General features: G+C 35.2%; 1 protein-coding gene across 5 annotated transcripts in view; it reads right to left on the reverse strand.

Annotated features, from left to right (window-relative positions):
* Window positions 1–14,004, reverse strand: part of PDE5A (phosphodiesterase 5A) — a 174,114-nt gene that overhangs the window by 62,909 nt on the left and 97,201 nt on the right. For all 5 annotated transcript variants that reach the window (XM_023741104.1, XM_023741106.1, XM_004386810.1 and 2 more), the window contains exons 8-9: window positions 8,011–8,119; window positions 6,487–6,574 (exon numbers count right to left, since the gene is read on the reverse strand). In XM_023741104.1, the coding sequence (XP_023596872.1) occupies window positions 6,487–6,574; window positions 8,011–8,119 (197 nt within the window). The remainder of the gene's footprint in view (window positions 1–6,486; window positions 6,575–8,010; window positions 8,120–14,004) is intronic.

Raw genomic sequence — 14,004 nt, forward strand, 5'->3', positions numbered from 1 at the left:
CATACTTATTTATTGAGTATTTATTAAGTATTCTAAGATTTTTTTCATATTTTAACATTTTTGAAATCAGTATGCATCTTATAATCGATAACTTGTCATAATTTAATTGGCATTATATTTTTCTTTCTTGTAGTATACAAAATGGCATGCCTTTCATCCAGTGGCATCTTAGAAGCAAGGAAATATTATTATATATAATAATAACAACATAAATGTTATACACACTAGAATTGGGTCTGCTTTTAGACTTTCTATTCTGCTCCATCAATCTTGCCATCTCTTTTAGCACACACTCCATACTTTCAATTTTGTTACTTTTACAACGTTAATTCTGGATAGGGCAATTCTCTGCATACAACTCTTCGATTCTTTTTAGATGTTATTCTTCCAGATGAATTTTATAAATATTGGTCAAGAACCTCCTCCTCCCTGCAAAAAAATCTTACAAGGATATGTATTAAAATTGATGTAAATTTAATCTGGGGGAGAGCTGACAGCTTAAAAAATTGAATCTTAACATTCAGGGAATGTTATGTTGCTTCACTTAATGCAGGCTTATAAGTTACTCAGTAGAATTTTAGTTTTTCTCATATAAACCAATTGCCGTCGAGTCGATTCTGACTCATAGTAACCCTATAGGACAGAGTAGAACTGTCCCACAGGGTTTCCAAGAAGAGGCTGGTGGATTCCAACTGCCGACCTTTTGGTTAGCAGCTGAGCTCTTTACCACTGTGCCTTCTGGCTAAATTTATTCCTAAGTGTTTTATATTTTTTGTTGCTATTGTAAGTGGGATTTTTTCCATTATTATTTATCTAAAAAATGTCTCTACAATATGATAACCAGCCACTTTTAAAACTCTTATTAGATATACTTGGGTTTTTCCATTTAACATCCATATCATTGCTAAATTATTTTATTTTGCTCTCTCCTTTCCTATGTCCCACTTCAGTCCATCCTCTCCCCTCCTCTGGTTGTCTTGACTAGAACTTCCTTTGGAAAGTTTTTTTGGTTGTTGTTGTTTTTTACATGGCTTTTAACATAACTTTCTCAATTACTCTCATGAAAAATTTTAAACTCCTCTTGAGTGAGTATTGGTTATTGCCAATTTTTATAGAATTTCATCAAAATGTTTTATCTATTTGGTACATTATCTAACATCTTTTAAATTTTTTTTGTATCTGTTGTTACATTCCTTTTCTCATTCCTATCTGTGCTTCTCTCTTCTCTTCATTATCTGTTAGAGGTTTGTCCATAATTTACTAAAAGTGTACTCTTGTTTTAATATCTCCTCTCATTTCATAAATTTACCTTTCCAATTTCTTCCCTCTGCTTTCCTTCTTCCTCTCTATGTGTTTGTTTGTTGGAGGCATAAAAGGTGAGAAAGAGGGAGGTGTTGTTTTTTCTAGTTTCTTGAGTTGACTACTTAGTTCAAATAATTTAATAATTTCTAGATTAATAATAAAAACAGTTAAACCTACATATTCTCTTCTGAGTATAGCTTTGACCATGTACTTTAAGTTTTTATATGTTATATTGATACAACTGTTTACTTTCTAAAATGTTATACTTGCATTTTGACTTCAATTTCTTCTTTGTCCTAAGAGTCATTTAGGAGAATGCTTTTCAGTTTTCAAGTGAGTTTTCTCCTTCCAATTTATCCTTTTGTTATACATTTCCAATTTTAGTGTGTTGTGATCCATGAGAGTGGCTCGTCACTTCTATATTTTACAAATTCAGTTTGTGTGTGTCTGTGTGTGTGTACCATCAATCTTTGTAAATTTCTGATGGAATTTGACAGGAATTTGTATTTTCTAATTATGAAATATAAAATTAAATATATAAACAAATTCTCATTGCCGTTGAGCTGATTCTGACTGACAGTGACCCCACAGGACAGAGTAGAACTGCCCCCATAGGGTTTCCAAGGCTGTAATCTTTACAGAAGCAGATTGTCACATTTTTCTCCTGAGAAACAGCTGGTGATTTGAACAACTGACCTTTGGTTAGCAGCCGAGCACTTAACAACTGTGCCACCAGGGCTCCTTATATGATCATTAAATCCACTTAATTATTTGTTAATCAATTCTAATGTTTATTTTTCCCTCTTTAACACCCTGTGAGACATATGCTAAACCTTCCCTTTATGATTACAATTTTGTCCATTTCTTCTTGTATTCCTAGTAGCTTTCACTTATCTATGTCAATGATATGTCATTTAATTTATTAGAAGCATTCACTGCAATTACATTTCCCTCTGTGGGTTTTTACTTTAATCAATGCCAAGTGACCCTTTATACTATGTTTTCTTCCTTAAATTCTACTTTGTGTGATATTAGTGTTGTCATCTCTATTCAAATTTTGCCCATTTTGTGTAAAATGTGTTCTTGTAAATAGCATATACTTCATATTTTCCAGAAACTCCTCAATGTTTCTAATCCAATACAGGTATGCTTCCCTGTTTTCCAGTGCTCCTATAAACTTTTTATTATTGTTCTACTTCTTCAATTCTTAAAGCTATAATCCCTACATTTGTTTTTATTTTGTAGATTTTATAATCTTAAACTGTACTTTGTGACTAAGAAACTGTAATTTCTTAATTTTATATTTTTTAATAATATTCTTCCAGTTATTATTGCCTCCACAGTCTTCTTTCCCAGCACTTATTATAACTAAGCATAAGTTAAAATTCTTTAACTGGGAATAAACTATATGCTTTTATTAATACAAGTGTATATGTACCATGGAAGACACTGCACTGTTTAATTATACTTGCATAAGAAAATTCCTAGCAAATATTTTATAAACAAATAGTACAGTTAATGACATTGCCAAGTGAGAAAATTTAATTTGAAAAATAAAATGAAGTAGAAGTCAAATTTAAACTTATTTTAGAATATTAATGCCTTGGTATCATATTGCAAAACATAGACAATCAGACTACCTTTCTAAGCATTCACCTTATTTAAAGGTCCACACCCGAGTAATTTGTAAAGAAAGTCAAAATAAATTAACAGAGTAAGATGAGATGATAGGGTATTTTGAATCAATCGATGATTCAAAAATTTATTGAAGGCCTACTCAGGAAATCTCTGTAGGCATGTAGGTCTTCTGCATCATGTGTCAGAGTAGAACTGTTCCATAGGGTTTTCAAGGCTGGAGCCTTTCAGAAGCAGATGACCAGGGTTTTCTTCCAAGGTGCCTCTGGGTGGGTTTGAACTGCCAACCTTTCTGTTAGCAGTCAAGTGTTTATTTAACTGCTTGCACTACCCAGGGACTTCCATTTTAGTGATGCAAAGGAAGTAAAATGGTATCTTTTAGAACATCAGAATAACATAGTTGTTTTGACCAGTTCAAATAGGCTAAAAGAACAATTCTGAATGTATAAGAAACTTACAAAATTCATTGTAGAAATAAAAAAAAAAAAAAAAAAGAATCTTACAGTGTAGATCCCCCATGCATCTGTCAGTTTGTCTGTGGGCGCTTGTATGTTGCTGTGATGCTGGAAGCTATGCCACTGGTATTCAAATACCAGCAGGGTCACCCAAGGTGGACAGGTTTCAGCTGAGCTTCCAGACTAAGACTAGGAAGAAGGATCAGGCAGTCTACTTCTGAAAAGAATTAGCCAGTGAAAACCTTATGAATAGCAGGAGAATATTATCTGATACAGTACCGAAGATGAGCCCCTCAGGTTGGAAGGCACTAAAAATATGACTGGGGAAGAGCTGCCTCCTCAAAGTAGAGTGGACCTTAATGACATGGATGGAGTCAAGAATGGGGCATCAGGCTTGGAGAAAGACTCATTAACAACCTGTGTTATGCAGATGACACAACCTTGCTTGCTGAAAGTGAAGAGGACTTGAAGCACTTACTAATGAAGATCAAAGACCACAGCCTTCAGTATGGATTACACTTCAACATAAAGAAAAGAAAAATCCTCACAACTGGACCAATAAGCAACATCATGATGTACATAGAAGAGATTAAGGTTGTCAAGGATTTCATTTTACTTGGATCCACAATCAACACCCATGGAAGCAGCAGTCAAGAAATCAAAAGACAAGTTGTACTGGGCAAATTGGCTGCAAAAGACTGCTTTAAAATGTTGAAAAGCAAAGATGTCACTTTGAGGACTAAGGTGCGCCTGACCAGGGTGTTTTCAATTGCCTCATATGCATGCGAAAGCTGGACAATGAATAAGGACGGCAGAAGAATTGACGCCTTTGAATTGTTGTGTTGGTGAAGAAAAATGAATATACTATGGACTGTCAAAAGAACAAACAAGTCTTTCTTGGAGAAATACAACCAGAATGCTCCTTAAAAGCAAGGATGGCAACACTACGTTTCATATAGTTTGGACATGTTACCAGGAGGGATCAGTCCCTGGAGAAGGACATCATTCTTGGTAAAGCAGAGGGTCAGCAAAAAAGAGGAAGACCCTCAAAGAGATGGACTGACACAGTGGCTGCAACAATGGGCTCAAGCACAGCAATAATTGTGAGCATGGTGCAGGACTGGGCAGTATTTCGTTCTGTTGTACACAGGGTCGCCATGAGTTAGAACAGACTCAATGGCACCTAACAACAACACCACATAGTGTAGATAAGACAGAATTAGGATAATAACCAGTTTAGAACATTCAGTAAGAAACACATACTTCTTCTCATTCTTCTCTGTCAAACAGTGTGTAGCACAGCACTATAATTTTTACCATATTTCTTCACTAATAAAGAGATGGAAATGTAAGTTATTTAAAGTGGAAATGTTCTCAAAACTTTTTTTTTTCCTTTCTTTTTTTAAAAATGGGAATAGGACTAATTTCTACAAAATCTTTCCTGAAATTAGTATGGAAAATAGGCATAAAACATTCCTGGTAAATCCAGTATGGAAAAAGCCATGTTTAGCCTAGAAAATAGGGAAAGTAATTGGTTAAAATAAATGCATGTTCAATAAGAAATATATTTCCTTAATAGTTTTGGAAGCAAAGTAGTGGAAGCACTGTGTTAGCCAGAGCACTAAGAAAACATCTGATATGAAACAATACCTCAGGGAATAAATTTAATGATACAACAGGCCTCGTACTGGTCTAATGTCTATAATTTCATCTAAATGTCAGTAATGGAAAAAAATGAGGGGGAAGGAAGATTACAAAAAACACATGGGCCTGTCTGTCTTTCTGCATGTAACTGTATGGGGATTCTTTATTAGAATTACATAACAGTGGAATCTGGCCTGTAACACGTAAGAGAAATTATCTAAAACAATGACATTTTCCATGCTGCATTATTGGGGACATAAGTACAGCCCGGAATTTAAATTCTTAGCTTTGTCACACTTATAAAACAGTAGGGAACACTGGAAATTTTCTTCCTCATATTTGGAATTAAATTTAGGCCCCTCAAAAGTCCCCACTAAGGGAAACATTTCTTCTTTCTCTCTTTCTTCCTCTCTCCCTCCCTCCCTTCTTTCCTTCCTTTCTTCTTATTTATAGGAATTTTTTTGTCTCCAGAAACAACATTTGCTTACTTTTGGCTCCGTTGGCAAGTAGGGTTACACAAAATGTATGCCAAGAAAAGTCTGGAATTATTTCAATTGTTATTTTTTTTGCTTACTTGTCTGGAACAGTGATGGTTAGGATTATACAATGTGAATCTCTAACAGATCTGAAAGGTTACTTAGTTCAAGTCCCTCAGAGACCAAAACTCAGTAAAATAACAGTTGCCATCGAGTCAACTTTGACTCATGGCGACCCATGTGTCAGAGTAGAATTGTGCTCCAAAGGGTTTGCAATAGCTGATTTTTCAGAAGTAGATCGCCAGGCCTTTCTTGCGAAGCGCCTCTGGGTGGTCTCAAACTTCCAATCTTTAGGTTAGCAGCCAAGCGCATTAACCGTTTGCACTACCCAGGGACTCCAGAGAGGTGAGTCATGTGCCCATAATCGCTTAAATGCTTAAAGGAGGCATGGAGCAAGCAGGCGGCTGTGACTCCTATTTTCTTCCGGCTTCATCTAACTAGTTCTCATTTATCATATGCATAAAGCAATGAAGGAGGCCTGATGTGTAACTTCCTCCAGCCACTCCCATTCCCAGGACAGTGTAGTGTTCGAAATATTTACTGAATAAATGAATTCAAGCTAAACCACATGTTAAAAACAAACAGATTTCAGAAACCAGGAAATGAGGGTCTTAACCAATATACATGATCAATATGAAGTCTCTCATTTAGTCTACCAACTGTCAGCACAATGTCATTTTTAAATGACACATTCTAATAAAATGAGACTATAATAATTATATCATCTATTAACACATCAAAGTTAATAAGGTATCTAATAATGTCTGTTGGCATTTACAACATAAAATCACTTCAAAATTATTTTATCATTCTAATTTTTATCTTCTTTCATGCACTTTATTCTTTAAATTCACATAGGAATACATATTTTCTTTTACAAGTGAAGAGTACTTATGTTAATGGAAAGGCTTTACCTATCACTTTATTCTTTTTTCCATTTTTTATAGGTGTACAAAGCAAACTTCCAATGTGCTGCTGGTTTACATGTCCTATGTTTTCACTCTAAAAAAAACAAAACAGCAAAAAATTATGAAGTGATAAAATTGTCTCTTAGATGCCACATATTTGGCATCACTAATAGTCTCATCTTTTATTAACTGAAAAGAACACCACAGTGCAGAAAACGTACAGATTACAATGAAGTTCACATAAATGCAATATAAAGCAATCACTCTTTATTAAGAAATAATAAATATCCTGTATTTTGACTTTTTTTTTTCATTTTAAACTTTTCCAAGTAATTTACGGGAATATTAAGCAAAATATTTACTCAGTATCTACTATACTGGTACAGTAGGTATCTCAAATAACTATATATACTATGCTGGTATACTGCTATAGTAGATATCTCAAATAATTGGGCAAGAGGGGCAGAATACGAAAGCATTCCATTACCTAGGGCACTGTTGTTGTGTGCCATTGAGCCATTTCTAACTCATAGTGGATTACTGTACAGAGCAGAATTGCCTTATAGGGTAATAATCTAGGCTGTAATGTTTACAGGAGCAGGTGGCGAGGTATTTTCTCCTACAGAGCTGCTGGGTGGGTTCAAACTGCCAACCTTTCAGTTAGCAAATAAGTGCTTAACCACTGAGCAACCAGGGCTCCTACCTAGGACGCTACGTGTTACAAACTGTCCTGCTTTAATAATGACACTATTTCTATTGCCTATACTGCTGAAGTTCTAAAAAGGTGTCTTAGATATACACATAACAAGACCAAGGCAGCTGTCTCAATGTGTAATACTTTTCTGAAATTAGAGAAAATACTAGAATTCTAAGTTCTCAATATTTGTGAAACTGATCTTTGCTGCTTTGCTAATTCAGGGAAAACAGACACCTATTTTCCCACAGAGCCACTCCCTAAGGTAGATTACTAATTTACATAAACTTGAGTCATTTGAAACTTAATTTTTGAGGATAAACTCAAGAACTCTAACAATACTATTTAAGATATGTGGTTGACATTATGTAGGTAAACATTAAATTACTTCAATATTAGTATGTGATAGTTCATTAATAGGCTTAAAAAAAAAAAAAACTGATACAAGTACAGAAAAAAATACCTAAGTATGTATGTTGTTGTTGTTAGGTGCTGTCAAGTTGATTTTGAAACATAGCAACTCCACATGATAGAGTAAAACTACCCTATAGGGTTTTCTTGGCTATAATCTTTGTGGGAGCAGATCGCCAGGTCTTTCTCCTGTGGAGCTGCTGCGTGGGTCTGCACTGCCAACCCACCTAGCAGCAGAGCACTTAACCAAGGCTTCTTTTTAAGTATAGATGATTACCTGTTGTATTCCCTTTTCTGATCAGGGAAAGCACAGATCACTCTTAAACAATCAACTAGAGTCAATCCTTGAGTAGAAGAATAACTATAAGTACAGATCTGATGAGAAAACACCCTTCTGGCGTCAGTTCTAAGATTGGGTTACTTACTGTCCAGGGAAATCTTTTGTCCTTACTGACATCTGGGATATTAAGTGGTTCCATAGTATTCTTCACATACTGAGCGTACATGTAATTGATTTTGTTTGCATCCCGTTCCCTGTGGAAATAACAGAAAACATGAGCAAAACAGAGTTAAAGAAATGTGAGAGATAGACCAGTCTCAAATTTTAGGGAAGACGATATATTTTAATTGGAAAAATGCAGCTTTAACTGCTTGTTAATTATCACTTTGGTAATTACTACACTTACAATGTTTTAAGAAGAGAAAAGTTTACAATTTGTCCACAGTCTAAAGCAAGATGTCATAGTAATCTTATTACCATTCTTAATGGGCAAGTTGATTTTTGTGACATTTAATGTAAAGTTTTCATGGATCCCCTCCATGTCTTATTTTTTTCATCAGATTATAGAAAGATTAAGGTCTAGTGCTTGTTTTACTTCCTCAATTATTTATTTTATCTATCCATATCAGTGAAACCATCTTTAATACATTCTAAGACCAAAGAAAAATCATCAAGCAGGCTTAGAAGAATTTTATTAGTTCCTCTCTCTAACTGAATCTTTTTTCCTTTCTCTGTCTTGTTCTTGTCTCCTCTTTCTTAACATCATTCCCTTTATTCAATTTCCTCTCTGCACTCTTCTTTTTTATGCTTTCAGACCCTTTATAATACTTTCTAAAATTAAAAATTAATCTTCCTCATAATTTCTTGGAATTTATACTATTTTTTACCAGTTTTTATTCCCCCTCAGTCTCTTGCTTAACAGGTTGAACACAGACGACTAACCTGCTGTCAGAGGGAACAGTAATACAGTGACAGTCCTGGTGCTGGAGAGAACAGAATAGGACGTGATTTTTCTTCAGGAAACTTCTTATGTTTCCTGCTGATGGCAATGAATTCGGCAAAGAAGATCAGGTGACAGAATTTTACTCCAGGTGTAAGGATATGCCTATCTTAACTGTAATATCATTAACTGAAGAAATAGGAAAGCCTAATAGTGAGAGACATGTCAACATAAAATACAGGCCTAGGAAAATGTCCACTTGTTCTCAAAGTTCCAGTATTTTGCCTATCTTCTGTCTGTCTCACCCAACTGCCAAACTGCTCCTGGGGTCAGAGGTCTCAAATAGTGTTCTCAAGTGCTAGTGAGTCCACAAAGATTCCTGAAGTCTGTGGTCTTATTCCCGGTCGAGATATGTTAGTCTTCCCTTTCTCTGCTGTATATTTTAGTTTAAGTATAATTTGGTCAAATCATGTACTGACCAGATGTCCAGTATTATGTATAAGTGAAAAAAAAAAAAGAAAAGGAAATGACAGAATAGTAACATAGAAGTAAATGAACTCTATATTGAACATTTTCCAAGACTAGACTGATAATCTGTGAAGGCATGCAAATTATCATACAATTCAGACCTAATACAGTCATGTGGTTCCTATTTCATGTGTGTTATGTGGGTGGCATTCAAGAAAAGGTTATAAGTGTAGGTTTTAGGTTCACAAAACAATTTTTAAAACTAAAAAAAAAAAAATTAAATAGAAAAACCTAGGGAAAAGAAAATAAGACGCTAAATTAAAGACAAGAAAATGAAAAGGAGGCCACAAGGAGAAAGAAGTACATTGGAGAAGAAGCAAGATACCTTTGTCCATATCTCTTTAAAAATTATAATAATAACTATTATTATTATTATTATTATTATCATTATGTTAACAGTGGGAACCAGAAGTCTAAAATTGTTAAGCAGCTTGCCAAAGATCATAAAATCAGACTTACAGGAGTTGACATAGAGATGTAGGTAGAAGTAAATAATCCACTTTAAATAAAATTGTTTTTCATTTATAAAAAATAAAACTATTTATAAAAATAAGACAAATTATTTTTAAATCAATAGATATCTAATTTCTTTTTCAAACTACTAGAAATGTTAAGTTTTCCTGATGGGTATGTTAGTGAAAAATGAGTATGAGATTTACTAAAGTTACGTGATACCAAGTTTATTTTTTAAACTAAAAGAAATGCTGATAAATTCTTAGTTTCTGTACCCTAAATACATATTGAGTACCTACTCCATGAAAGGCACGTTTGGTACCACATGGGAGACAAACTTATTAGGCCAGTAGCTGTCATAAAGGAGCTTACAATCTAGTAGAGGGCTGTGACGTAGAAATGAATATAATTCATGACTGTCTTAGTGGCCTGTCCTGGGTGGCACAAATAGTTAAGGACTCGGATACTAACTGAAAGGGTGGAAGTTCAAGTTCACCCAGAGGTGCCCTGAAAGAAAGCCTTGGTGATCTACTTCTGGAAAAAAAAAAATCAACCATTTCAAACCCTATGGAGCACAGTTCTACCATGACACACATGGGTTTGCTATGAGTTGGAATCTTCTCAATGGTTAACTGGGTTTTGGTTTTTACTGTTTGGATAGAGTCGAGAGCAGAGGCTGCCGGCTGTCCCTCAATGGATCTTCTCCCCTTCTCCTTAACTGGACACATGGCCACCAAGAGGAAAGACTACCTTTCTCAGCCACCCTAGTAGCTTGGTATAGCCATGTGACTAAGTTCTGTGCAATAAATGTAAGAAGAAATGGGCGCAATTTCTAGAGGCCTTCCCTAAGAGACAGCTGATGTGTGCTACAAGCAAAATCAAAATACCAACACAAAACATAATTGCACAGACATATGCTATACAAAGATTCTAAGGTAAATGTAGATAATTCATCATTTCATACTTTTAATATGCATTATTATACTGATATTACCCATCCTACTGTTTGAAACAGGGGTATGATAGCTGGAGCTGTGTCCCTCATCCTGAGAAGGGCCACATCCCAGAGAAGCAGACTAGAAAGCCCAGAGGCGCCTGGGTCCCTGAGGCCTTTGTGGAGCAGACTGGCACCAACCCTGGGCTGCCTACCTCTGGACTTTTACAGGAGAGAGAAATATACTGCATTCTTGTCAATGCTATTATTATTTTGTGTTTTCAGGACTTACTTAAGTGAAACTTAATCTTCTTAACTAATGCAGATGTTACAAATGCAAGCAACATGTACGTGGAGAAGATGAACAGGTAACACCTAAGTGGAGTGGATTAGGGCAGAGGTGGCATTAGAGAAATGCATTAAAGGCTGGGTACGATTTAAGGAAGTGGAGAAAGACATCAGGATTGAAAGGAGGGTATTCCAGGCAGAAAAACAGTATAAAATACATTGCCGAAATGGAAGAGTTCTATGTGTATTTTGGAAACACTAAATAGTTACAGATTATCAGGCATAAAGAGATAGTTTCAGACTGAAAATGTTAGGCCAGCACAGATAGTGGAAGATTTTGAAAGTACAATGGAAGGAACCTGGATCTCACACACAACAGGGACACTGTGGCAGCCTTGAGAGCGTGCCTCTCGGAGCTCCAGCTACAGGACGCATAATCAACCAGTGTCTCCAGTTGCTGTGCTCAGAAATCCATCAGCACGTCAGTACCAAGGCCAGGCCTCAAATGGCTTCGCCAAGACCAAGACTGCGCACAGCAGGGACACTGAGGTAGGCCGTTCCTAGGAAACCAGGATTGTCTGACAGCAGACTAGAGGCTAGAGGACTCCCCAACAGTCTTGCCAAACGTTCCTTATAACAGCCCAGCCAATTAAGATGCTTCCATACAACCCACCTTCCTTCCTTCCCTCTCTCCTTCACCTCTGGGGCCGACTTTGTAGAGGTTTGCTGGCTCTCCTAGCCTCCCCTGGCTCCTTCCCTTTTTGCTCCCACAGGGTGTTTCCTGGATAAATTTCTTGTACATTTAATTCAGTCTTGGCATGTGCTTCTTGAAGGACCCAGACTAACTCACACATCTAAGGCTTTTTGCACAGTGGCTATCAATGGCGTTGTATATGAGCGTATCCTTGGAAAGAGACAGGGGTATGGAGCTTAGAAAAGCTGAGAAGTTTCTGTGCTTTAGAATTAAATGGAAATCATTGCAGGCTATGAAAACCAAAGACAGAAAACCAAAACACATTCAAAACACAGAATTAAATCTAAACATTTACCAAGCACTTAGGTGCCAAAAATTTCTGAAGCATTTTATATACATTATCTCCTTTAGCCCTAACTACAATTCTACTATCATTATCCCCATTTCACAGATGAGAAAACTGAGGCTTTGAGAGGTTAAATACTTTACACAAAGTCCTATAGATAGTAAATGGTGGAATGTAGATTTAAGTACAATCAGTCTGATTCAAGAGTCTACACTCTTCTACTCTGGATCTACAAATGTTTTAAATTAGGTATTACTTTTAACTATAATTGTATCCTAATATTATAATCAATAACAAGTATTAACTAGTATATGTATTGTAAGAAAGTCAACTTAAAGGACTAATTTTGTCATTTTATGATAAAAATGTACATATGATAAAATGTACATATAATGATAAAATGTACATATAATAATAAAAATGCACATAAAACTCATTCATATGGAATTACCACTAACTGTACAACATCTTACTCATTTTTTCCCTTCTAGTTGGATGACTTTTTGAATTGAAGCAGAGACTCTAAAACCTACCCTCCAAGAAAATACCAAACTCGTTGCCATCAAGTTGATTCCTACTCATAGCGACCCTACAGGACAGAGCAGACTTGCCCCATAGGGTTTCCAAGGCTACGATCTTTATGGAAACAGACCGGCAGTGGGATTAGCAGCATTCGGTTTAGCAGCCAAGTGCCTAACCACTGTGCCACCAGGGAAACCTTCCGCCATCTGGAAATGAGCCTCCCTTCCAAATTTCTTGGGCAACCCGATTCCCAAGAACGTACTGCACTTTATCCTACTTATAATAATAATATCATTCGATAATTATGTAGAATGTTCACCTTGAATATTGTTTTAGTTATACACTTAAAATTTCAAAGCTCTCTTCAATATAGTCTCTTAATTTACAAAAGATATTTAGTGTGTTGGTGAGCCATGCTTTTCAACCGGTAAGTAACTGCCTAAAAAGAACGATTTGCTTACTGCTAACAGCATCAAACTGTCAGCATTTTATCTCATGGAAAAGTGTTTAGATTGGCAAAGCATTCAATACTGAGAATTGGGAGTCCTAAATTCTATCAATAAGCAATTTGAAAAATGTAATAAAGAATCTGCCAGTGAAAAATAAGGATCAGTATCAGTTTAGTCCCTTTTCAAAATGTTGAGGTTACTAAACATCATCCTAAGCCAGAGTTTTTGCAAAGTTAAGTGTGATATCCAACTGTTATTAAAATAAAAACATATGTGACTTAGAGGTCTTTTAATGTATTATTAAAATAAAGGCTAACATTAAAATGTTTATCTGACATAAGCCATCGGTGTGAATGATTTTAATTACTGTAAAGTCAGGTAATAAATCAGTTAAAATGATCCATGTAAATTAGTCTCTTTTAAGGTAATCACACTAACCTATTTATGCTTTATAAAAAATATGTTTATACTAATATACTAAGACAGTCTTGGAATGATTAAAAAAAAGGAACAATAACTTTCATTTTGCCTATAAAGAGGAAATGAGGCATTCATCAGAAACAAATCAAATATGTAGCAAGACTTTGCTTTTGTTTTTTTTTTTTTTAAATTCATATTCACCAGAAGAGGTCACTATTATACTAAGCCACTGTGTTTGTTCAGCTAGGACTAGAAATTAGACAACCTGGCTGAATTTGTAATAAAAAATCAAAATGCCAATACACAAATCACAATTATACAGACATATGCTGCACAAATAATCTAAGGTTAATATAGACATTCATCATTTTATACTCTTAATATGCACTATCATAATGATTTTCCTATTGTCCTATGAATAGATATATATATATACTTATGCATATGACTTATATATGTATTTATGCTTATAAACTTAACTTTATAATTATATATAACTAAATTTATATTTATATAGTAACTCATTATTTATGCAAGCAATTAAAAGTAAAATAATCAAGTATTT

Source organism: Trichechus manatus, unplaced genomic scaffold (assembly GCF_000243295.1).
Source record: "Trichechus manatus latirostris isolate Lorelei unplaced genomic scaffold, TriManLat1.0 scaffold00171, whole genome shotgun sequence".
Lineage (NCBI taxonomy): Eukaryota > Metazoa > Chordata > Mammalia > Sirenia > Trichechidae > Trichechus > Trichechus manatus.